The 24,643-nt window shown below is 38.4% G+C and overlaps 1 protein-coding gene across 2 annotated transcripts; it reads right to left on the bottom strand.

Moving 5' to 3' along the window:
* Positions 1-3,170: 3,170 nt before the first annotated feature.
* Positions 3,171-23,143, bottom strand: vax1 (ventral anterior homeobox 1). Of its 2 annotated transcripts, XM_046856122.1 has the most exons (4): positions 23,095-23,143; positions 9,943-10,907; positions 8,052-8,239; positions 3,171-5,074 (listed from the first exon to the last, which is right to left on the bottom strand). In XM_046856122.1, exons 2-4 carry the CDS (start codon positions 10,163-10,165, stop codon positions 4,580-4,582), a joined length of 906 nt encoding a protein of 301 aa, XP_046712078.1. In that variant the 5' UTR covers positions 10,166-10,907; positions 23,095-23,143; the 3' UTR covers positions 3,171-4,579. The 2 variants fall into 2 exon arrangements, with proteins under 2 accessions (XP_046712078.1, XP_046712077.1); XM_046856121.1 differs by lacking the exon at positions 23,095-23,143 and having other exon boundaries at positions 9,943-10,970.
* Between the last annotated feature and the right edge of the window lie 1,500 nt (positions 23,144-24,643).

Below are 24,643 nucleotides of genomic sequence, written 5' to 3'. Positions count from 1 at the left end.
TCCCAAAAAACATCTTGGTTGGACTGGCTATGCTTAATTGCCCCTGAGTGTGAATAATTGTATGTAAGTGGTATTCCAGCCAGAATGTATTCCCACCTCATGCTCAATTTTCACTGGATAGACTTCAGATCCACTGCGACCCTAAAGAGCTACAGATTGAGAAAAACACAAAAGTGTGGCTGGGATACTGATAGTTCTGGGTTATGATTGGCTCCCAGTTGGAACATTGTTCCAAGTGACGGAGAACCGTTGTAGAAAAAATGGAAGGACATTAAGGATCCGGTAAAGATCCATACCACAGTGTGCTTTGTTTTAAATACATGAGTGTGAATCTTTATTGTAGAACATGTAGGCAATGTTCTAGATGTTGTTCAGGTGTAGTATGTAGACTCTAATTGGCTTATTAAATCTGTCATCCTGTGCGCTTCATTTTCTGTTTCCCCCCAGAACCTGTAGCTACCTACATCAGGATCTCCATCTCCTGAAACACAGAAACAAAACCCTCTCTTTTTCTTCTGTCCCTTAAACGCAGATGTTACGGTTGGTGTCCGGTGTGAAAAAGGGGGACGCTTGGAGAAGAACAAAACCGCCACAGGATGCGACGTTTCCTCCTCCCAGAAGACTGGATTTAAGCACTGGTCATGTGACAAAGCAAAAACGTGTTGGTGGTCTCACACAGTTGCAAGACCCCCACCCACCCCCAACACACACACACACACACACACACACACACACACACCGATGACTATTGCTCCACCCCCTCGTCCCCTTCAAACCCAACCCAGCTTGACCTTCAGCCTAATTGGTCTATACAGAGATAGAGGAGTGCTGAGAAAAGGAGGAGGCAGCAGCTGGGGGTTTTTATACTGTTTGGGAGATTCCCAAGCCTCGGCAACGGTGTGGGACAGGTTCTGGCTTGAGCGCACACACATACACACAAACACACACAGCCACTCCGAAAGGGACAAAGGCCTTCAGTTGCTTTCCATATTGTGTTCAGAGACGCAAACACATCATTAGCACAGCGCAGAATTGAACTCTAATATCGAATCTAGTGCGTAAAAAAATCCGATCCATCTGAAGCCACCGATCAGGTTCCTGGAGCAATAGTCTATAAAAATATTCTCATTAAAGTCTCAATCATGTCACAATTGCTACCACAGGGTTCACAACGTGCAGGAAGGCCGGTAAAGTCATCTTCAACAATTTACACATCACTTACTGTGGGAGATAAGCTGCGATACGGCATCGCCTTCGTATGTATAGAAAACTGATGCATTCGAGCGATTCTTCGGCAGGAGGAGAAACTAGAACCTTCAGGCTCTGTCCTAGAAACAAGACCACTTCATGGATTCACACACACACACACACACACACACACACACACACACACACACACACACACACACACACACACACACACACACACACACACACACACACACACACACACACATACATACATAGATTTTCTTCAGCCTAACTCTCACACAAATGCAATTGTGTCACCAAGTGACCATTTCCATCTGTTACCACAAGGACAGTCTATTCTTTGCTCCATCTCTCTCTCTCTCTCTCTCTCTCTCTCTCTCTCTCTCTCTCTCTCTTTCTCTCTCTCGGTTTTGTGAAGGAGTTTATCGTCTGCCCTACGTGCCCTTCGTTCCCCTGCATAAACACTAACCAACAGTGAAATAAATTGATTTGAGTTTGACCCTCAGGAAATCTCATTGTACTTGTACTTTTTTTTGTATTATTACTTATTTTTTCTTATACTTTTCACTTTGCGCTGCATCAAGCTGAGAGTGTGCGCTCCAGGACAAACCTCCGACCTTAAATGAAATCCTTTTGGCCGGGTTTTGTGTACGACTCATCGAATGACCAGAACACACAGATCCCTTCTCAGTCGACTAAACTGTAACAATACAAATTGCTGTTTAGGTTTTTTCTTACTATTCATTCCACTGATATTAGCATTCTAGCAGCTAATGAATGTTAATGCTAACACCTGGATTTAAACCTGAACCCATGGGACTCTATGCTGAATCTAAAAACAGCAGTTTGGAAAAAACTACTAACTGTAACCTAACCCCCAGTCTCACACACACACACACACACACACACACACACACACACACACACACACACACACACACACACACACACAGGTCAAATGTCTAATTGTAAAAATCAACAATCAAAGAAGACACTAAATCCGAACAGGCCAAATCCTGTACAACTGTTCAGTTTGATCTAATTGCTTTTATAAAGTCCAAGTGTGGTGTAAATCACACGTCTTGTTGTTCTCCTGTCAAAACATCCGAGCAGAAGAATGACATCAGTGTATGATTACAGCATCATGCCCTTGTCTCACTCCGCTAACGGCTAATCATAATTTTTTTTTTTTGCTTATAAAAAAAAAAATCATCATCAAACACAAACACCAACCCCCTCCCCCACCAATGGGCCAATTAAGCGCAGACAACCCCGACGACGAGTCGCTCAATGAGCACGAGCGCGGTTTATCACCAACAAGGATCACAGCGACTCCAAACACGGCCTTGCGTTTTTACAAAGGTACAATGCAGGAAGAAGAAAAGGGTGCACAGATGCAGTTCTGCCCCATTGACGGCCGACCTTGTGCGGCGAAAACGAACGCGCAAGAACGTGAACAACGAAGCGAACGCCATTCACGGCCTAACAAATAACCTCCGTTTGTGTTTTTTCAAAAAAAATAAAAAAGCTACAATTTAGTAATATGCTTAATGCCCCCTAACATGATTGTGTATGGATATATATTTTTTTAAAGGGGGTGAAATTTTCAAAAGCAAATCAAATCACTTTAAATCATCACGCTTTTTTTTTACGTGTGTGTGAGAGAGAGTGTATGAGGCGATGCTGTGAGGATCAAAAGAATGGCTATGCAAATGAGGCGCAAATCACCGCTACTTTACGAGCAATAAAAGCAATACTATTCTGTCAATAATAATAAAATTTGATCAGATGAAATATGAGAATATCTGCCTCGGCAGGAAGCCCAACACGAACGAACGAGTGCGAATAAAAAGCACGGAAAAAAAAGAAATAAAGGAGGAGATTGAAGGTGAAGGGGTTTTTTTTGCAATCATATATATAATATATATACACACTCATACCACAGGTCACAAAAGGTCAACATGTTTAAGAACAACAGCACCGGGGACGAGCTTGGGAACGTCCCCCTACATTCACGCTTGCATTTTTTTTGCAAATAGACTAATCTATTTATTACAGACATGAAATAATTTACAATAAAATAACAATTTGTTTTTTTTTTTAGTTACAATTCTCATTTTGCTTGATTTGATACTACAATAGTTTTTCGCTCCTTCGTCCTCGCCCATAGCGGCCTTTTTTCTCTCCGTCTCTCCGTTGTACCGTCTCTCCAGCTCTATTTTTTTGTTCTTTTCATAGTTAAAAGCCGTGTCGGATTTTCCAGCGTGGGGGGGAAAAAAAGGTTGAAAAACATTGTTTCATTTAACCGGCAAAAAAAAAAAAATAAAGGGTCGTGCCTTTTTTTGTTTGTTTTTTCATTTGCAAAAGCGTCCAAAAAAAATCTGGGAATCCGTCAAAGGCCTCGGAGCAACTGTGAAGAAATTCGAACTTAACTCAGGAGGGGGGGGAAAGAACACTTACGCGAGAAAACATGGAACTCAGGACTACAGGACCATCACACACATACGCAAGAAGAGCAAGACTGCATTATTCACTGAAGACACTGAAACCACACCGAGTGAGATGGCCTCCGGGAAACTGCACATGAAGAAAAACAAAGCCCTCACAAAAAATTCACCGGACAACCAGACGAGTTGGAACGGCTCGACAGGATTTAAAACAGGCGGACGAAAAGTCTGACTGGAATGTAAACTCATTAATTAATTTATAAAATACTGTGTTTAACTGGTGCTGGTGTTGGTAAAAAAAAAATAAATCGGGTGAAAATCAAAACGTAAGTAAGTCAATCCAGTTAGAGATAAATAAGCGGCCGCTACATGCCATCTTCATCATATAAATACGATTACACAAATAGAAAACCAGACAGTGTGTTTTACTGTAATCATTTAAGCCAAAAAAATTACATTTCGGTCGCTTTTCACCCATCAGCTTTGTAAAAAAACAGGCAGACGATTATTTTTTTCAGCATTACAATTGCAGAACAGTTTACAAACTTTGAGAAACTCTGGTTGAACCAGATGGATGGGAGAAATAAAATATTTATTGTGCTGGTTAAACTTTCTTTTTTTTTTTCTGCCTCTTGCTACGTGCCTTTCTCACGCTTTCAAATTCCTGACAAGGTGACGAAACTATAAAGTAGTGCAAGAAGCTGGGAAAATATCTCCTCTTGTCTGAGAGGTGAACGAGTCCTAATTCTGCTTGGTCACATTTCCGAGAGGCCTCGCCGGTGCATTCTGACAACACGAAGAACAGACATGGGGACCGACAAGCACGGCACGGATGACACAAAGAACACGGAGAAAAGAAATTGAACAAAAACAAACCAAATGTGGAGAAATGAAGAGAAAGAAAGAAAAAAAAATGGACATTATTCCAAAACTTTCTTGTCCTCTTTGCCGTTGGTCCGCGAGTACGGCTCGAAGGCCGAGGAGCTCAGGTAGCGGGCTGAGAGTTCCTGCAGGTTCCCGGCGAGCGAGCCGGCCATGCCTAGCGGCGCGGAGGAGATCCGCGATGCCACGGCTCCCAGCAGCGTGGGCATAGGGAAGCTGAAGAGCCCGTGATGAGCGCTGGTTAGCGTGCTTGAGCTGGACATGGCGGGCAGTGGAGGGCTTCTGGAAGCTGTGGCTGAGCTCGTGCCGCTGCTGGAGGAGGACCCTCCGTTAGCAGCGATGCCCAGCGAGGAGCTGGCGCAGTGGGGCAGCAGGCCGGGCATACCGGGTGGCGTTAGCAAACGGCCTTGTTCCAGCAGACGCAGCACGCTGCACGTGGCCGCCGTCTCCGAGTGCGCAGCCGAGCGCAGCTCCGCATCCTTCCCCTGGTCCTTCTTCTGCTTCGTACGCCGATTCTGGAACCACACTTTAACCTGCCCACAAACATTAAGAAGAGACAGGATTTAAACTGTGAGCAGAACCATTTCATTTGTGTGTGTATATCTATATATCTATATAGACATAATTGACTGTAGTGTAAATACAGAGAGAGGAAAAGAGAGCGAGGGACAATTTTGACAGTAATTACTGACACGCTGTACCATATACATAAGGTGCTATTATCTGAGTTCATCTTCACCTCATTAGCACATGCGCACGGTTTGGAAATCAATCCACAGCTAATGAGTTAGCAACCTACAGCCGTGGAAACGTGTCCTCCGAGCATCATTTTAATAAAGGAAACACTGCGCAACTCCATTGTACATTCCTCAGAAAACATTACGAGTGACTCATGCTTTACTGAAATAGAAAACAAATACATTTTAGCGTCATAAATGAGTCCCTATATACACCTTTAGCCCTAATGATTGAGCCAGTGGTGACAGTGGTGAGGGAAAAACTCCCTGAGATGGTTTGAGGAAGAAACCCTGAGAGGAACCAAACACAAAATGGAACCCATCCTCATCTGGGTGAGACTGAATTAATATATATAGATTTATGTATACACACACACACACACACACACATGTATTCATACAGTCAATATAAGGATATTAAAGATAAAGTATAAAGATGCCATCGACTCGTGTCAAGTGTGTAGACGTGAACTTTTTTGCTTTGCATATTTCACTCATGATTCGGAGTCACGCGAACACGTTGTGCTTTTTTGTTTGTGTGTCTTGAAACAGAGTCATGCTTTTTATCGACTCTAACAAACCCATTGTGTAACAGCTACGAGCCTGTACGTATGTGTTACCCTGCAATTACGCATGTTAAATCATATATCCGTAAATATATATACATTTCAGGGGGGAAAGGATTTTCACAAGGCACATCCAGTCACAAGCACGCTAGTTAGTTGGTAGCGCTATGCTAGTTAGTTAGGTGTTTTAACCCTAAAGCTACTTGTGCTTAAACAAACTTTTAAAAATAATCAATTAATTACTGATTTACTGATTTTTTTCATTCAAATCCTGTTATCAAATTTTTCAAAAAAGGATCACAATTCTTCAAAGGCCTATAAAGACTTACATACAAATAGATCCATCTGAGATATAAGAACGCTGAATACCATCATTGTATTTCTTTAGTGCTTTTAACAATGGAAACTATACAAATGGTGGCGGATTCTCTTCCTGGGATCACCACACGAGTGAAATTGCTATGAACTGAACAGAAACTGCAACACAATTCAAGTTTACAATAAATTTAAATCAACTGTATTTGTAGAGCGATGGACAATCTTTGTCCCAAAGTAGCTTCACAGAAATAAATAGATTACGAATATAAATGTAAGCGTCATTAATTAGTCATTATACATGTGTTTATCTTTGAAGAGATAACAGCGCGCCAATGGTGACAGTGGCGAGGAAAAACTCCCTGAGATAGTTTGAGGAAGAAACATTGAGAGGAACCAGATTAAAAGGGAACCCGTCCTCATCTGGGTGATACTGAATGTCCATACGTGGTAGTTCTAACATTGATGAGGTTATAAACAGTTTTGCATCCATCAGTGAACAATTGATAAAAACTACAGCCCTGAGACTTTGTAGTAAACCGTTCATGAAAATCCAAATCTATTTTCATGGTTTCCTGAGTTCACATATATAAATATAGTGGGAGACTCACTTACAAGAAACATACACACACACACACACACACACACACACACACACACACACAATCAAGAAGTGAAGAAAAAAAACAGCACAACGGCTTTGAGCAACTAAGTGCCTACAGAAAAATCACGACCCATCCTGTGAATAAAAACACTGATTATTCCCTATAACACTGACGAATTATCAGTCTTTCTCTCTCTCTTTCACTCTCCGTGCCTCTTTTTCTGTGTGTGTGTGTGTGTGTGTGTGTGTGTGTGTGTGTGTGTGTGATATCGTTCTCTGATGAATCTTTCCTCTGTGTTCCCAGGTCATCACTAAAGACTCTGCAAAGAGGCAACGTCTTTTCTAGACACTCTACACACTACCATGGCTTCATCATCATCATCATCATCATTTTCATCATCATCATCATCAGTGTGATATAGCAGCACAAAGAGACGTAGTGTTTTTCATCTTCAGGTGTATGACATCTGGGTCTTTTTGTTAATAGAGGAATCGATCACTATGACTTTATAACACGCCGTATTACAGAATACATCTGTGACTGCACACAGGGTGAACTGAGAAACGGTTTTTACTTGGTAATGAAGAATAACATCTCACAGTAAAAAAAAACGTCCACACGAAACCGACCGCGTTCTTTGAGTAAAACATGTAATTGAAATTAAAAAGGATGACACAGTTGAGGCACATGTACGCAATTACACAATTTCCTGAATGTTCACCAACAGTGAATATTTATATTTATATATATCCTTTTGGTGCTATCACTCATTTAAGCCCTTTGCAGCTTCACAGCATTCTGACAGACGAATATACAAAATTAAGCCCTGATAAACGTGAGCACGTGGCGATCATCATAATGATGATGAAAGAAAAATATTATAAGGTAGACGTACAAGTTTGAAAGCAATTATAAACTCAAGCAACTACTACTACTACTACTACTACTAATAATAATAATAATAATAATAATAATAATAATATTAATAATAATACATATCCTGCTTGTGTTTCGTTCACCCAAAGAGCAGCAGCAACATCTCAAATAATCTGAGTCGCTTCAAATAAAATCTTCTAAAATATTAAACAAAAAAGACAAACCTATTTTTTCTATAACCTACAATACAGTGATCTACTAATGCTTGTAACTAAGTACTTCATTGTATATGTCTTGCATATAACATGCATATTAACATATTATACATTATACAGATGAATCAAGAACAAATCATGAGTGTGTGTGTGTGTGTGTGTGTGTGTGTGTGTGTGTGTGTGTGTGTGTGTGTACCTGAGTTTCAGACAGGTTGAGCTGCCGAGCAAGTTCAGTTCTCTCTCTGCCCACGACATACTGGCATCTCTGGAACTCCATCTCGAGCCGGTAGAGCTGCTCAGCCGTGAACGAGGTCCTGGTTCGCTTCGGCCGGTCCAGATCCAGACCTTTAGGCAGAATGATCTCTCTGATTGAGCCTTTGGCATCTAAAAAAAAAACCCAATGAAAATCAAATACTGTGACCACAAAAGTCAATATATATATATATAATATTTCTTTTGTCAGACATAAAATGCTTAACATACTGAAAACACTGCATTAATCTATGATAACCCTAAAAATTGTAAATATAATGGTAATTTTAAAACAAACATAAAATCTGCATAATTAAGTGAGAAAAGTATTTTCTCACACACACACACACACACACACACACACACACACACACACACACACACACACACACACACACACACACTTCTATTAAAAATAAATCTGTAGGTGATTACATTTTTTTTTAGATATTTAACTAAATAAAGCAGTTAAAATTATCAAGTTCACATTATTTATTTATTTAGAATTCTAAGGATTTTTGATCATTATTATTACTGGTCTGTAAAAAAAGGCAAAATTCAGTTTTCTTTTTCTCAAAATGCTAGATTTGAATAACACAACAGATTTGAGGTTTTCCAAAAAATTAATAAATACAGAAAATAAATGCACATTTTTGAAATAAAATAAAATGTTGTACATAATTTTTTTTAAAGTAAGAATTAAATTATAGTAATAATAATAATAATAATAATAATAATAATAAAGAAATGCATAAAAACCTACAAAAACCTGTTTTACGGAACTGATAATGAATAAGAAATCGCTTGAAAAAAAAATTAAATTGCATTTATTTTTTATAAAAATGTAAAATAATTCTCGGCTACTGTTTATTTTGTCTGCGAAAACAAAACATGGCCTGAAAATGAAAGAAAAACCTTTTTTTTTTACTTTAAATTTCTTCTTTACACTTTTGTGTTGTACGTATACTGTAATGTGATCAGTGTGTGCTGAAACAGGAACACGGGTTTGCTTAAGCACAACTGGAAGGAATAAAACAATAATTTAATTAGACTAATTTCATTGGGCTTTGATCAGAGCTCCGTGTGTGAGCCTGATTGAGTTTGTAAAAGTAAATAATAAATGGAGATGGCGGCTCGGTGGGTTTCAGGAAGTCGGTGAAGCTGCACAGCATGGACGTTTGAGCTCAACACTTTATTTCATTTAAATATAAATCGAGGTGTCGTTTATTTACAGTTCGGTCGAAGATGACGGGATCGGTTTTGAGTTTTCTGGAATAAACGACAGGAATAAACAGGAGAAAAAATATCTGGCTAAATATATAGGTGAGAAATAATATTAGGTATTTTATGGATTAGGTTTTTGTAAAATCAGGCATATTAAAAAAAAAAGGTAATTTTTAAAATAAATAGAATTACAGAAGGCATGAAATAACTTTTTTTTTGGGGGTGAGCTTCAAAAAATATAATAATAATTACAATATAAGAAAATAAGAAATAAAGGTCAGTTATTTTAAGGAAACAAATGATTTATATTAATTTTAGAAATATTAACACTAAATTTAGTTCAGGGCAAATTAATGTATGAATGGAAATAAATCCATTCATTTGTTATATTTATAACAAAATAAAAAAATCATTGTGAATCTCAAAAGACATTTCCAACCGCTGCGAAAAAGCTTCAATTTCCTATTAGATTTAAAAAAAATTAAATTACATTACTATTAATAATGTGTGACTTCTGCTTCTCGATCTGAACTCCAGAAAACATCCTGAATTGATCAAAATAACGCTCCGGTGCATTATAAAATCCGAAAGGCAGAACATCCTGCTCTTACCTCGAACCAGAATCCGTCTGCAGTAGTCAGGATCTCCGGCGCTCGTGCGCCCCTTTTCACAATTTTCCATGGCTCCGGATGAGGAGAAGGAGTCCTGGGGTTCCTTCAGGAGTGTTTTGGAAAGGCTCCCCTGGGCGTCTTTCACCTCCTTGCTTTCCTTCAGGCCGTTCTTCAGAACCATCCCCACTTCCGGCTCCTGGCTGTAACGGACATCCATGTTCATCTGTCCCTATCAGGGTGGCTCTCTGTCCTCTTTTTCTGCTTCTGTTGTTTGTTTCTTTTTTGCTTTTAAGGCCCAAAGGAAATCTGGATAATACTAGTTTCTGTGTCCCGTGTGTAAAACCACAGCTATTTGGACCCTCGAGTCAGGGATCTAATGTTGGAGCGGCACTTGCTTCATGTCCCGAGCGTTCCGTCATCAGTGTCTGCGCTCACTTGGCTGCTGATCATGGACTTCTCGCTCCCTAAATCCAGCAGCAATTTTCGTGGCCCCTCTCTTCTGTTCACTTGCGCATCAGCCTGATGGAGACGATCTCCATTCAATCAGAGGATTGAGGAGCGGATGGATGCATGCCCGCTCGTCGCAATTGATTACGGTAATTTCGCCCCCGGCTACGGATTTTGTGTAACCTCCTGAATACGCGTAAATTGTTTGGGGAAATATATGCCGCCGCTAATGGAGGGGTGCGTTGCCTTCAACCCCTCTTCTAGCCAGTCTTCGCACGCATACGCTTACACACACACACACACACACACACACACACACACACACACACTCACACACACACACACACACTTACAGATCCCAGTCAAATGATTGGTCTCGGATCACGAAGGAGTGCTCACACAAGCTCACACTTGCAAAACCCCGACATGTACAACAGAGGGAGAAAAGTTCCAGTCCGGTCCCATGTGTCCCGCAGGTGTCCCCGCGTGGCGTCCCGTTCATCTGATCGAACACAAATCTAGAATCGGAATAAGCACATTTAGTCCGGTTATTTTGCAACGAGCTTGCACGACAATTCACACCACTGTTTCTACGATTGGACTACTGACAGACACGGGCAGAATGAGAGAGAGTGGGAGAGAGAGAGCGAGAATTTGACTGAGCGAGGGAGGCGGAGAGAGAAAGACGTGGGATACAAAAAAAAAAAAAACACGGAATTGGGGGGAAAAAAATGAAATGCACTTCGGCAGGAATTCTGTCGCGCTACAGAACACGGGCAAACCCACAGCATCAGGAGGAAAAGTGAACAACGCTTTGGGTGGCTCTCGCACAAACTCATCCAGGAAAGTCACAAATGCCATGAATTCCTTTTCCAAATCTGGTCTGAACGGCCTAGAACATGCGCACACACACACACACACACACACACACACACACACACACACACACACACACACGAAACACTAAGAACAAGCAATCATATTGTTGTGAACATGCAAGAACATACAAAACACATCACTTCAAATCTATACAACACAAAGCTACGCATCACACACACATACACACACACACACACACACACACACACACACACACACACCCTCATTATACACACGCACACACAGGCACTTGCAGCTTTTTTTCATTCTCTGCGCAACAATATCGGGGGGAACAGCCACGCCGGTTAATCCAATAAGACAATTGATTAGGCTACAATGATTCAATTCAAGCCAATAGCTGTGCACTCAGGCCCTTCTTGTCACCTTGTTGGGCCAGAAGACCTTCTTCCCTGTGAACCGTCCACCCCTTCACCCCAACCCCAAACTCCCACCCTTCCTAAAGCCTTTCACTGCTTTATGGGAAAGAGAGAGCACAAGGGGAGAAAGATGGCAATTATCTAATTGGACTATTAACAAACAATTCAGTGAGTGTGTCTGCTCGGGAATAGTGGAAGACCAGGAGGAGGAGGAGGAGGAAGGGGGGGGAGGTTTTGGTGTGAGTGTGAGTGTGTGTGTGTGTGTGTGTGTGTGTGTGTGTGTGTGCGTGTGTGTGTGTGTGGGGGGGGTGATGAAGAGAAGAAGTGGAGCACTAACTTCATTCAGCGAGCGTGTAGAGCAGCCTGTTGAAGCAAACGAGTGAGCGAGAGATTGTTTAAAGAAGAAGAGCTAAGTGGAGGAGGGGAGGGATTGTTTAAAGAAAAGGTAAGAAGGGGGCTCGGAGGGACGAGAAGAGAAGGGAATAGGAGAGAAGGAGGGATCAGGAGGCTGATTCTCAAGCCCTGTTCAAGTTGAAGCTTGGGAAAAAAAAAAGCGAGGGTTTTTTTGGTGTGACAGGGACCAGCTGTGGGCCTTGTCCATGTGCACCTTGACAAAATCACACAGCAGGGGGTTGTGGTCGAATACCGGTGTGACATAATGTGTGAAAATATGACATTACAGGATATAACAGGAGCATTCGGAGGAAATTCTGGTAATATAGGATGACATGATTTTGTTGAAAAGGCTTCAGCGGGCAGTTTAGGGTTCTTTAGTTTCAACAAGTTCGGATGGTTGTAGCACCTCATTATGTAAAAGTGCATAGAAACCTAAGGAGCAAGTGTACCAGGTTTCTACGCAGTTCGACAAAAACAACAACGATGACAGTATCATAAATAAATATAATTATATATAATTATTCAATACTTTTTTATTTAAATAATATCTAAAAAATTAATTTTATTAATTAATGTATTCTAGTATTTTCTCCTAAACAAATGACATAACAAATTGTTATAATATTTACAAAACATTTTTTGATATTCTAGTATTTTCCATAATCAAATAACAATTAAAAATAAATAAACAAATACAAAAATCCCAGTGTTTGACTTCCCAATCCTCTTAACAGTAGGATTTAATTGGTTTTCAATATATTATAGCACTTTTTTAATAATTAAAATCAAATTAAAAATATTGAAATATTTTTTAATAAATAAAAAACATAAAAAATTTGAAATGTATAATATAATAACATTTGTATAAAATATTATCATAGAAAACAATAATAACATTATTAAAAATGTATAACAATATAACAATTGTATTATAATAAAATAATGGATAGTATATAATTATAATATTTAATTGTAATATAATATAAAATATTATAATCAATGACATTTTTGTTGCAATTTTTTTAACAATATTCTTTTAAACTTCATTTCTAAACCAAAGAATTTGCTGCATGCACATTTACTAATCACGAAAAAATTATAATATTGAAGATGAAGAATGATCTCAGGTAGCCTGAGATACAGTTTTACACTGAACACCTTCAGTATGTGCAGTTAAATGTGTCATGATCCTTAAATTCCTGTATCATTGTGTATCTTGTGTGTATTAGTGTCCTAATATTCCATCCTAATGTACAGTGTGCACATTTATATAGATCTATATAGACATTAAAAACCGACTCGACTCGAAAACGGCTCGAGGACTCGAGTGCTTGGTGTTGTCCGAGGGCCAGTTTTTTCAGTGTTATTCACAGGAAAGGGGTACGACGTGGTTCTGGAGGTGCCACAGGGCCGCCACTAATAGCCTACCATTGTACAGGAGTCAGATACTAATTGGTGTTTCCAAACAAAGACTGAATATCTGAATAGCCTACTCATTCCCAAGCTACTAACAACAAAAAAAAAATACTATCTTTAGTAATTTAATCATTACATTACTTACGCTATTTTAGAAAACAAAAATATGACCGTTAATTTCTCACCAATTCTATTAGATTAGACCTTCAGCTGTTAAGATCTGAGAACATTGTAGTTGACTAGTGACTATAGCAATTCTTCAGCTTTTTTACATTTTTTTTAATGAATGCATTGGGAAACACTAGGGCAGATCTTTGAAAATGGAGTCAAATAATAACTCCTATAATCAGTAGGAATTTTTCACAAATGAGCTAGAATCTAGATCTAGAGTCTAGAATCTAGAAACATGATGCTAGTTGTATAAAAACGATTGCTTATTCAAAGTTCACCTAAATGTCTATAAACTATAAAATCTAGATTCTCATATAATTAGTGTTTTTGTACATTGGGAATTTTTCATTGTTAACAAGCTCAAATTAGAAAGTGGTAACGTCAGTGGTTAAGGTGTTGGCCTTTGACATGGGAGGAACTTATAAGTTCAAATCCCAGCACCATTAAGATTTCACTGTTGGGCCCTTGAGCAAGGCCCTTAACTCTAAAATGCTATGTTTAAATAAGATACTTCAAAGTTGCTCTGGATAAGGGTGGCTGCCAAATGCCATTATATACAAGTAGAAATGAGATGCCAGTTCTAAATTAGATGATTTTTGAATGTACAGTATAGTTTCCTAGAAATAAGTATTTTCAAGATTCACATTTATTTATTAGAAATTACAGACGCAAACACGAGTAAGCTAGCTAGAAAATAAATGCTAATCCTATTGTTTGTTGAATAGTCATTAAAAAACTCCCTCAAAAATGTAAGCATTAACTAGTCAGCTAGACATCAAGAAACATATTTATAGAGTAAAAAATTGAAAAATGAAACAAAAACAAAAACAAACAAAATAATGTAATAAATCTAAAGTGACATTCGCCTGAGACTGCAACTACCATGAACAGTTTTGCACTCGAGTGTCAATCAGTGAACTGTTAATAACCTCAACAATGATGGAACTATAACAATTGGACATTAAGTGTGACCTAGATGAGTATGAGGTTCACTTTTGAGGCTGGTTTCTTTCAAGAGTTCTTTCTCATACCACCTCTGAGAGCTTTTCCTTGCTACATTTGCCACTGGCTCACTCATTGCTAATAATCTTAAGCACTCATTTTCGAATGTCTTTCTGTTAAGCTGCTTTGGGACAATTTCCATTGTTAAAAGCACAATACAAAAAACAATTAAATTAATTTATTATAAACTTGAAGTCTATTGTGTTAAAGTTCTCAGCTGTTCAATGATGGAAACTGCAAAATCTTTTAAGTTTATTCAAAAAGAGCATCGACATCCATTTAGATAGTTTCCAGGTGCTACCATTTACAGTCATCTCATACCATTGTCTCTAATTGGATTTAAAAACACTGGCCAGTGCACACGAGTAACAACAGTAGAGAAATTACAGAGACATAAAACAGTGACTTGTCTCCTGCTGGTGAGAAAACATTCCTTCAAATAATAGAATTTGAGTTCTACACAGCCATACTGTACCTAACACTTAAACATGAGTCTCCATTGCGTACATAAGACTCAAGTGGGCTCGTGGCGGCCTTCGATTTGGCCCAACATATATGAGAAAAGAAAAAAAACAGAAAAAGGAAAAGAAAACACAGATCTTTATGACTAATTTTCATTCAACATGACATTTTTGTTTTATTTTTAAACTGCTGAAACCTTGCCAGAGTTTCTCTGTGTAAACAAACGTTCACTCTGATGAACTCGAGCACTCTACACTGAGAATCAAACAAACTCTTACCTACATAATATTCTGACACGGTCAGTAAGTCAATCCAATCTAATTTGGAAAAACAGAAAAAAGAGACCAGCTTCATGTCTCTCATTAGACACCATTGATTTTACAAGCATATGGTTGTTTTCCTTACAACCTGAACAGCTGTATTACTGATCGAACTTTATTAGTACTATAAATAGGGTTATCTATCTATCTATATATCTATATATCTATCTATCTATCTATCTATCTATCTATCTATCTATCTATCTATCTATCTATCTATCTATCTATCATCTATCTATCACATAATGTAACAAGCATGAGGTTACTGTATTTCTCTCACTTTCTCTCTCTCTCTCTCTCTCTCTCTCTCTCTCTCTCTCTCTATCTATCTATCTATCTATCTATCTATCTATCTATCTATCTATCTATCTATCTATCTATCTATCTATCTATCTATCTATCTATCAATCACATAATGAAATAGGGATGAGGTTACTGTATCACCCTCTCTCTCTCTCTCTCTCTATCTATCTATCTCTATCTATCTATCTATCTATCTATCATCTATCTATCTATCTATCTATCTAGCTATCTATCTATCTATCACATAATGAAATAGGGATGAGGTTACTGTATCACCCTCTCTCTCTCTCTCTCTCTCTCTCTCTCTCTCTCTCTCTATCTATCTATCTATCTATCTCTATCTATCTATCTATCTATCTATCTATCTATCTATCTATCTATCTATCTATCTATCACATAATGTAGTAAGCATGAGGTTACTGTATTTCTCTCTCTCTCTCTCTCTCTCTCTCTCTATCTATCTATCTATGTATCTATCTATCACATAATGTAACAAGCATGAGGTCACTGTATTTCTCTCTCTCTCTCTCTCTCTCTCTCTCTATCTATCTATCTATCTATCTATCTATCTATCTATCTATCTATCTATCTATCTATCTATCTATCTATCTATCTATCTATCTATCTATCTATTCTAAGTATTATGAAGTCATATATAAAGGAAACCATGGCAACTTTCATTTTAATATAATACAAGCATAAAGCAATATTTACTTTCTGGCTTCTCATAGGAAAACATTTGGGCTCCTTTGGTCCACACACACACACACACACACACACACACACACACACACACACACACACACACACACACACCAGTGTAAACCATGACCTACAGGCCCCTGGCTCGCTCATTAGAGATAAATTCAGAGATAAATTCATTTATTTTATTAATTTAAAATGTATATTATCAATATTATTGTAATTCTGCAGAGCTGCTTTGGGACAACAGGCGTTATTAAAAGTGTTCTACAAACATAATGAAATTGATCTGAAAAGACATTTTTTTTATTTGTCACAAACATAGTTATATATACACAGAATACAACTAGATCATGAAAAATAGTGCAAATATGTTCAGATGTGCAAAAGGGAAACACAAAATGTATGGAATGTGATGAGGTATGACAATAACAGAGCACAAACGGTAACAGTGACGATGACATTGTAAGGTGCAGTGTGCAATTGCAGAACGGACACGTGTAATATGTATAAAACGGTCATTTTAAACGCAAAAAAGAAAGAAAGAAAGAAAGAAAGAAAGAAAGAAAGAAAGAAAGAAAGAAAGAAATGTTTCACCATCACCATTCCTGACACTTTCTAATCTGACAACATGGTAATATAAAGTATGTCATGCCAAGGCACTGCTACACAAATGGCTTGCTCATATTTGGAATTTCTTACTTTATAAAGAACAACTTGAACGCATCCTGAGCTATTTTGAAATTGCAGAAATCGGTGTCAAATCTAACCTGAAGCTAATCTAAACTGAAATGTCTGCAAACCTGGAATGTCTGCAGGACACATCCTGTCTGAAATGAAACTTATTTTGTGTGCAATAATGTAATGGAACGCTTAAAAAATGGGAAAGTTTCCCGTTTCATTGGTGACACAAATAACTTTGATATCGGAGGACCAGATTTATCAGTGAACTATTTACTATTTACCGATTCTTCTTTCGTGGCATAAAATTTGGAGAATAGGAGGAATCCCACTTGTGAGCTGTGTGTATGATTTCTAAACAATTTACATCCATGGTTTTCAAAGTAGGGTCTGGAGACCTTGAGGAGTCTCTCAGGCAAAGCCTTTATTTTTTTATTTTTTTAGTCAAAAATATTTAACCTAAAAATATTAGCTAGAAACTTTTTTATATTAAAATCTTTTTTTAATGAATATTTGTAACCATTGAAACAGTTTTTTTGTGAAAAAAAGGGAAAAACATAGAAAAAATATACAAATTTTCAACTTTTTTTACATTTTTAAATAATGTGCTTGTGTGTGTGTGTGTGTGTGTGTGTGTGTGTGTGTGTGTGTGTGTGTGTTTGCATTATTATTTTATAAATTGTGCAAAAATATTGGGACACCTGACTCACGTGATTCTTTCCCAAAACTGTTACCACAAAGTTCGAGGCACACACTTGTATGTAATGGAATAAAATTTTCCCTTCACTTGAATTAGGAGACCCAAAGCTGTTCCAGCGTGGCGATGCCCCTGTCCACAAATCCAGCTCCATAAAGATATGCTTACATGGTTTGGAGTGGAAGATCTGCTGAGATAGATCTCTGACTTCAACTGTATTAAACACCTTTGAGGTGATGACCTTTTTTCACCCCCACATTTTTTTTATTGGACAAACCTATAAACTCAGAGCATCCCAGAGGAACAGCACCTTGTCAGGAGAGAGTGTAAAACACAGCCTTTTGAAAAAAAAAAAAAAAAGCGACAGTCTGCAGCACCATTAAGAGTGAGAGGCAGAGCAATGAGACGTGAAACTGACAGAAGACGAGAATAAACGAGAGACACACTCGTCCAAGATAATAAAGAGAGCATGACGCAATCAATACACTACTTTATAGAGCACCATATACCATGAATTAAAATGTCCATCCATGTAAAATGTGTGTATCCATAATAGCAATAGGTTCACCTATTATATAGAGTGCAAAAGTTTGCCCACCTCAAATCATCCATATTTTGTAGATTCGTTTATAATTAAAATATATCAAATAGTTTATCTAATGCATTAATAGTAAAACATTATGTATGATATAAATGATATAAATATACTTTAATGCAATGCAATGACAAATGGTGGACAAATTATGTCAAGTGTCCACTTTTTCACTCTTTCAGATCGTATAGGAATAGTTTTTCAGGTAAAACAGGGAAGTCAGGAAATCGGGAAATAGCATCCTTTTTCTTTCCGCAGAGCAGATTTTCGGTCTCAGTTCTTGAAATATCCTTTGAACATTTAAAATGAAAATAGAGCGAGAAACATAGGGGACTGAAATGTTGCACCTGTAGAGGTGCAAATATAATATAAAATATTATAAAGTATAAGTATAATTTAATGAATAAAATGGACTTTCAGATTAATAAAATACATAAAAATTACAAAAAAATTTAATAGTTATAAATAAATATAAACAGTATTATAATAGTTTGTATAGCATTATAATAGTTATTTATAAGCATAAAAATAATATAAAAAAAATATATAGTAAACCAATAAGACCAATGAGTGAGCGGGAGGCAAAAAAATAATAATTGAACCCCAAAAAATTGATAAAACTGAATTTTAAAAACTCAAGATCAGGAAATTTGAGTAACAAAATATTACACGTAATAAATACGTATCTTTTAAATGAAACTATAAATATTTCCATATTGTGTCATTTAAAGGGTCTTTTTTCGCAGCAGTGAATCATAAACCTTATATACCTAACCTTAAATCTGTCAGACACAACCCCCCCCCACACCTTCCCACACACACACACACACACACACACACACACACACACAAAAGCACAAACACGCACAATTAAATAAATGTGTTTCTGTATACTCAGTCCTTCCATTACCCATAAAGAAACATGTCTCAGCTTGGCTACTTAATGAAAGGGGAGACAGACAGACGGAGGGTAAGAAAGAATGAGAGAATAAGTGAGCGAGCGAGAAACGAAAGAGTGACAGTAAGACATGGCGAAGGGGGTGTAGGATAGATAGATAAAGAGAAAAGAGAGAGGGATACAGAGAGGGAGGGAGGGAGTGAGGGAAAGAGAGCTCCATCTTGTTCTAATAGCTCATTATTGCTGATTAGGAGGGTCTTTTCTAGGCGGCTGCTACCTTTTTTTGCCGCTAATGTTTTTGGCACCTCTTTACCGTCTCACCCACATTAATGGCACGGAGCCTAAAGCATGCTGGCACAACATTACAGCAGGCCAAACAGGCACAACAAATACGGCCTCGGCGTGGACCTTAAGAAACAGCTCAGTCCTTATGTGTGTGTGTGTGTGTGTGTGTGTGTGTGTGTGTGTGTGTGCTAGCAGAAGATGATTATTAGCTCAGAAGTAGACAGAGACGTCTCTATTGTGGATGTCCTGTAAAAATCAACCACACGTCACACCCACAATGAGATTACTCAACATCAGTCAACGTGTAGTAGATCAAGAATCGGATAATTTAGATCAGTCAAGTCGCAATTCCATAATCTGTAATTCAGTGATGCCAGACAGTAAGATGCAAACTTCCTGGGAGACAGAGGAAGATGGAAGATTACACGATGCGTTTAGCATGATTGGAGATGCAAGAGTAAAAAATAATATGCAGCCGATGTCAAACAGCAAACCTGCAGAACTATAAAAACTTCAGACACAGATTCTGGTGCATATTCTGTATTTATTTATATTTGCAGTATTCATTTGTCTTTGTGGTACAAAAAACTGTTAGGTAAAATTGTGTGTGTGTGTGTGTGTGTGTGTGTGTGTGTGTGTGTGTGTGTGTGTGTGTGTGTGTGTGTGTGTTTTAGCTGTACATAACTTAATCCCTACAGCTCCCAGTCAAACTAATCCACTCTACTTCATCACACAAACAATGTAATTAGCATGAGGTTACTCTCTCTCTCTCTCTCTCTCTCTCTCTCTCTCTCTCTCTCTCTCTATCTATCTATCTATCTATCACATAATGTAATTAGCATGAGGTTCCTCTCTCTCTCTCTCTCGCTCTCTATCTATCTATCTATCTATCTATCTATCTATCTATCTATCTATCTATCTATCTATCTATCTATCTATCTATCTATCTATCTATCTATCTATCCCATAATGTAATTAGCATGAGGTTACTGTATCTCTCTCTCTCTCTCTCTCTCTCTCTCTCTCTCTCTCTCTCTCTCTATCTATCTGACAGACAGACAGATAAAGAGACAGACAAAAAGAAAGATGCGGGGACACAGCCAGTCAATCAGGCAGACAGACAAAGAGACAGACAGTTAAAGAAACATACGGAAAGATCAAAAGGCAGTGGCACAGCCAGTCAGACAGTCAAACTGAGAACGGGACAGAGAGATAGAGAAAGAGACGTACCAAAAGACAAAGAGGCAGGGACATAGTCAGTCAGATGGTCCAACAGAGAGAGACACAAAAAAAAGACAAAGAGGCAGGGACACAGCTAATCAAACGGACAGACAAGATACAGAGGGACACAAAAGACAGACAGGCAGACATATAAAGAGACACGGAGGCACACCAAAAGGCAGAGACATAGCAAGTCAGACAGACAAACAGAGAAAAAACAAAAATCAAAGGACAAAAAGGCAGGGACAAAGCCAGTCAGGGAAAGAGACACACAAAAAGACAAAAAGGCAGGGACAAAGCCAGTAAAACAGTTAAACAGAAAAACAGACAGACAAAGAGACAAAGAGACACAGAGACACAGAAACACAATAATAATCAACTTCACGTGATTTGATGTACAGCATTAGATTAAAAAAAAAATCAGGTGTGCAAAACTAAGCGCACAAAAAAACAACCAATAGCTGATTGTGCTTCTGGACTGATGTTTGTTTTTCTGTCCTGGAGAATGAGTAGGAAAGATGGTCAAGCAGGAGAATGCATTAAAGACAAGAAGTGGACATGAGAGACCAAAGAAGAGATGGGAAAATTGCAGCTGGTGGTGTTACACAAAGTAGAGGCTGCTGAGGTGTGTGTGTGTGTGTGTGTGTGTGTGTGTGTGTGTGTGTGTGTGTAATGTTTGTTGATATGCTGCAGACTTTCATCCATTTCATTCTTTTTTTTCTTTGACAATCAGGTTCTGCTGGAGATAAGGACACGTCTGCATTTCTCAAATCATTTGTCCTCTCATTTGCGCTGTCATGTTTCGAAACTAAAGAAATGTAAAGACACGTTTGGCAACGACGCGAGAAAAAAACACCGGAGCCTGCGTCCGACCGATTCCTGCACCTGAGCTGAATGGCCTATCAAAACAAGAGTGTTTTCTCGCTCACCCAACAATGAATTCCGAAATACCAGATTGTCATCTTGCCATGTTGAACATAATGAAATGTTTACCTCGGTTTTATCATCATGATACCATGCGGCTCCATTTACTGCTCTCTGACAATCACAGACAGATTGTTTGCGAGTAATAAAAGGATCTCTGGCCATTTTCAGACGGAAATTATTTTAGGTTTTGAATAGCCGCAGCGCGGTCTTCTCTCTGACCTTCAAACACACTCACACACTCACACACATACACACACACACACACATATATATATATATATATATATATATATATATATATATATATATATATATATATATATATATATATATATCGGCAGCCCCTTCATTTTCTTGCTGCACACACTCATTGGAAAATCAATACAGACACATCATCTCGCCTCTCCATGGCTCGACACCTTCTGCTTATCACAACAGAGGACCAAATACCTGCAGCAGGAGTGTCAGCGCTCCCCAAACATGGTGCCGTGACCCGCATGCATGTGTGTGTGTGTGTGTGTGTGTGTATGTGGGTGGGTAGATGTGTTGAAATTTTGCTTGAGGAATGCCATTGGCGGATTGACCTTACAAGCATCTGTTATTACGATGGGCATCTCGAGCACTAAGACGGATGAAGGCAAGGTCATGGCCTTACATGCTATAATTCAGAATGGAGAGAAAAACAGCACCGGTGTATTAAAGGTGTATTAAAGCGAGCAATTTTTTTGTGCACTTTTCAGTCAGGCTATTGGAACATTTAAAGACTTGGAGCGGTATTTAAAAAGTAACTTTTTTATAGACCGGTTATTAAATGGAGAGGAGAAAAAATAGGGATTAATAGAAAAGGAAAAGTAAGAAGAGGAATAAAAGGCATACGTTGTGAAAGTTTGAGAAGCGAAAATAAATACTGTGCATGCGCATGAATGTCGAAACACAGATTAGAGGATGAATAATTTAAAGCTCCAACTTGACAGACTTTTTCAAATTGAGTTCTTATAATCACATGGTGACCTTTAGTGATATTTGATTGGGAAAAACACATACACACTAATCCCAAAAGAATGATTCCACCTGACTTTTCCACTCATATGTGGTTCTTCTTGAAACAATGAACACAAATGTGGAGGCACACTATTGCATAGGAGGTCTTTGGATGTGGGAGACCCAAACCTGTTTCAGCATGACAATGTTCCTGTGCACAAAGCCAGCTACATGAAGATCTGCTTTACATAGTTTGGAGTGGAAGATCTTTTGCTATAGAGATAGAGGGATGAATTGGAATGGCACAATCAGACCTCCTTACATCACCTACATCAGTTCCTTGCTAAATAGATTTAGGGACTAAATGTGGAATGAGATGTTCAAAAAGCACATACCGGTCTGATTGTCCACAAACATTTGTCCATATAGTGTAGCTAATCTATGGAATTTAATTTAATTGAACTAAATCCTACACTTAATTCGACAGTGACTTGCTGAGCTCGGATCACGTGTACTGTGGGCGAGAAGTTCGTATTAATCACATGGGCCCTTATTCTAAACAGCATCCACTCTGGTGCTTATACACCAGCGCCATCACATGGCAATATACTGACACAACACCATGCATCGTATTTGATGTTTGAGCTGTAACTAAGCAAATGGCCGATTAGTGTTTTATAATTTATGAAAACATCTACAGAGCAGGAAATATATATATTTTAATAATTACTATTTATTTATTAGAGGGAGGATAGTGGAGTGGTGAGGTTGCAGGGAGAAGAGGTGGAGGAGTTCAGGTACCTGGGGTCAACAGTGCAAAGTATTGGTGTTAGAGAAGTGAAGAAAAGAGTGCAGGCAGGGTGGAGTGGGTGGAGAAGAGTGATAGCAGGAGTGATTTGTGATAGAAGAGTATCTGTGAGAGTGAAAGGGAAAGTTTATAGGACTGTGGTGAGACCTGAGATGTTGTATGGATTAGAGACAGTGGCATTGAGTAAAAGACAGGAGGTGGAGCTGGAGGTAGCAGAGCTGAAGATGATGAGGTTTTCATTGGGAGTGAAGACGATGGACAGGATTAGAAATGAGTTTATTAGAGGGACGGCGCATGTAGGACGTTTTGGAGACAAGGTGAAGGAGGTGAGATTGAGATGGTTTGGACATGTGCAGAGGAGGGACATGGGGTATATCAGTAGGAGAATGCTGGAGAGGATAGAGCTACCAGGAAGAAGGAAAAGAGGAAGAACAAGGAGGAGGTTCATGGATGTGGTGAGGGAAGACATGCAGGTAGTTGGGTTTAAAGAGGCAGATGTAGAGGACAGGGGGGTATGGAGACAGAGGCTCCGCTGTGGCGCCCCCTAATGAGAGAAGCCAAAGAAGAAGAAAACTATTTATATATTACATTTTTTTTTATATAATTAGAAAGCCGATTTGCCCTCATTGCACTTTAACAATCACAACCTGTCTTGCACAAATCATAACGAAAAATCTACAACCGTCTAGCACTGGATGAACCTGTTTAAAAAATGACAAAAAGAACACAGATAATAACTACAGTGCATTTCAGGTTGTAGTCATTATATGATCATTATCATAATAAAAATTACAGTCATAAGTTTCATTGTCGAAACCCACATGGACATTCCTGATCACAATGAAGAGCTTTAGATTACTGCTTGGGCGTGGCTAAGTGTCAGAAGATGCACGTTCAGCTAAAGTAATCTTCAAAGAATCTGTTAAAAAAAAAAGGTGCCAAACCCATGCGGTCAAACACAAAGTCTCTAAACAATAATAAAGGTTTTTCTTGCTCTGCCACTAGCTAGGTTGTAGCTGACCTTGATTTGACCCTGTTTAATTGAAATTGCAAAATCCATTCAGTTTATCTGCAAGTTAACCTAATACTTTTATAGAAACCATTCAGACATTTAACCACTATTATAATAGAACATA

Source organism: Silurus meridionalis, chromosome 8, assembly GCF_014805685.1.
Source record: "Silurus meridionalis isolate SWU-2019-XX chromosome 8, ASM1480568v1, whole genome shotgun sequence".
Classification (NCBI taxonomy): Eukaryota; Metazoa; Chordata; class Actinopteri; order Siluriformes; family Siluridae; genus Silurus; species Silurus meridionalis.
This window is presented reverse-complemented; position numbering and strand designations above follow the sequence as displayed.

Excerpts from the sequence above, each read along its gene's own strand:
- vax1 (XM_046856122.1), bottom strand. The coding sequence starts at position 10,165 with ATGAACATGGATGTCCGTTACAGCCAGGAGCCGGAAGTGGGGATGGTT. Across the intron at positions 8,240-9,942 it reads CAGACGGATTCTGGTTCGAG|ATGCCAAAGGCTCAATCAGA; the intron begins GTAAGAGCAGGA and ends TTTTTTTTTTAG. Across the intron at positions 5,075-8,051 it reads TCAACCTGTCTGAAACTCAG|GTTAAAGTGTGGTTCCAGAA; the intron begins GTACACACACAC and ends GTTTGTGGGCAG.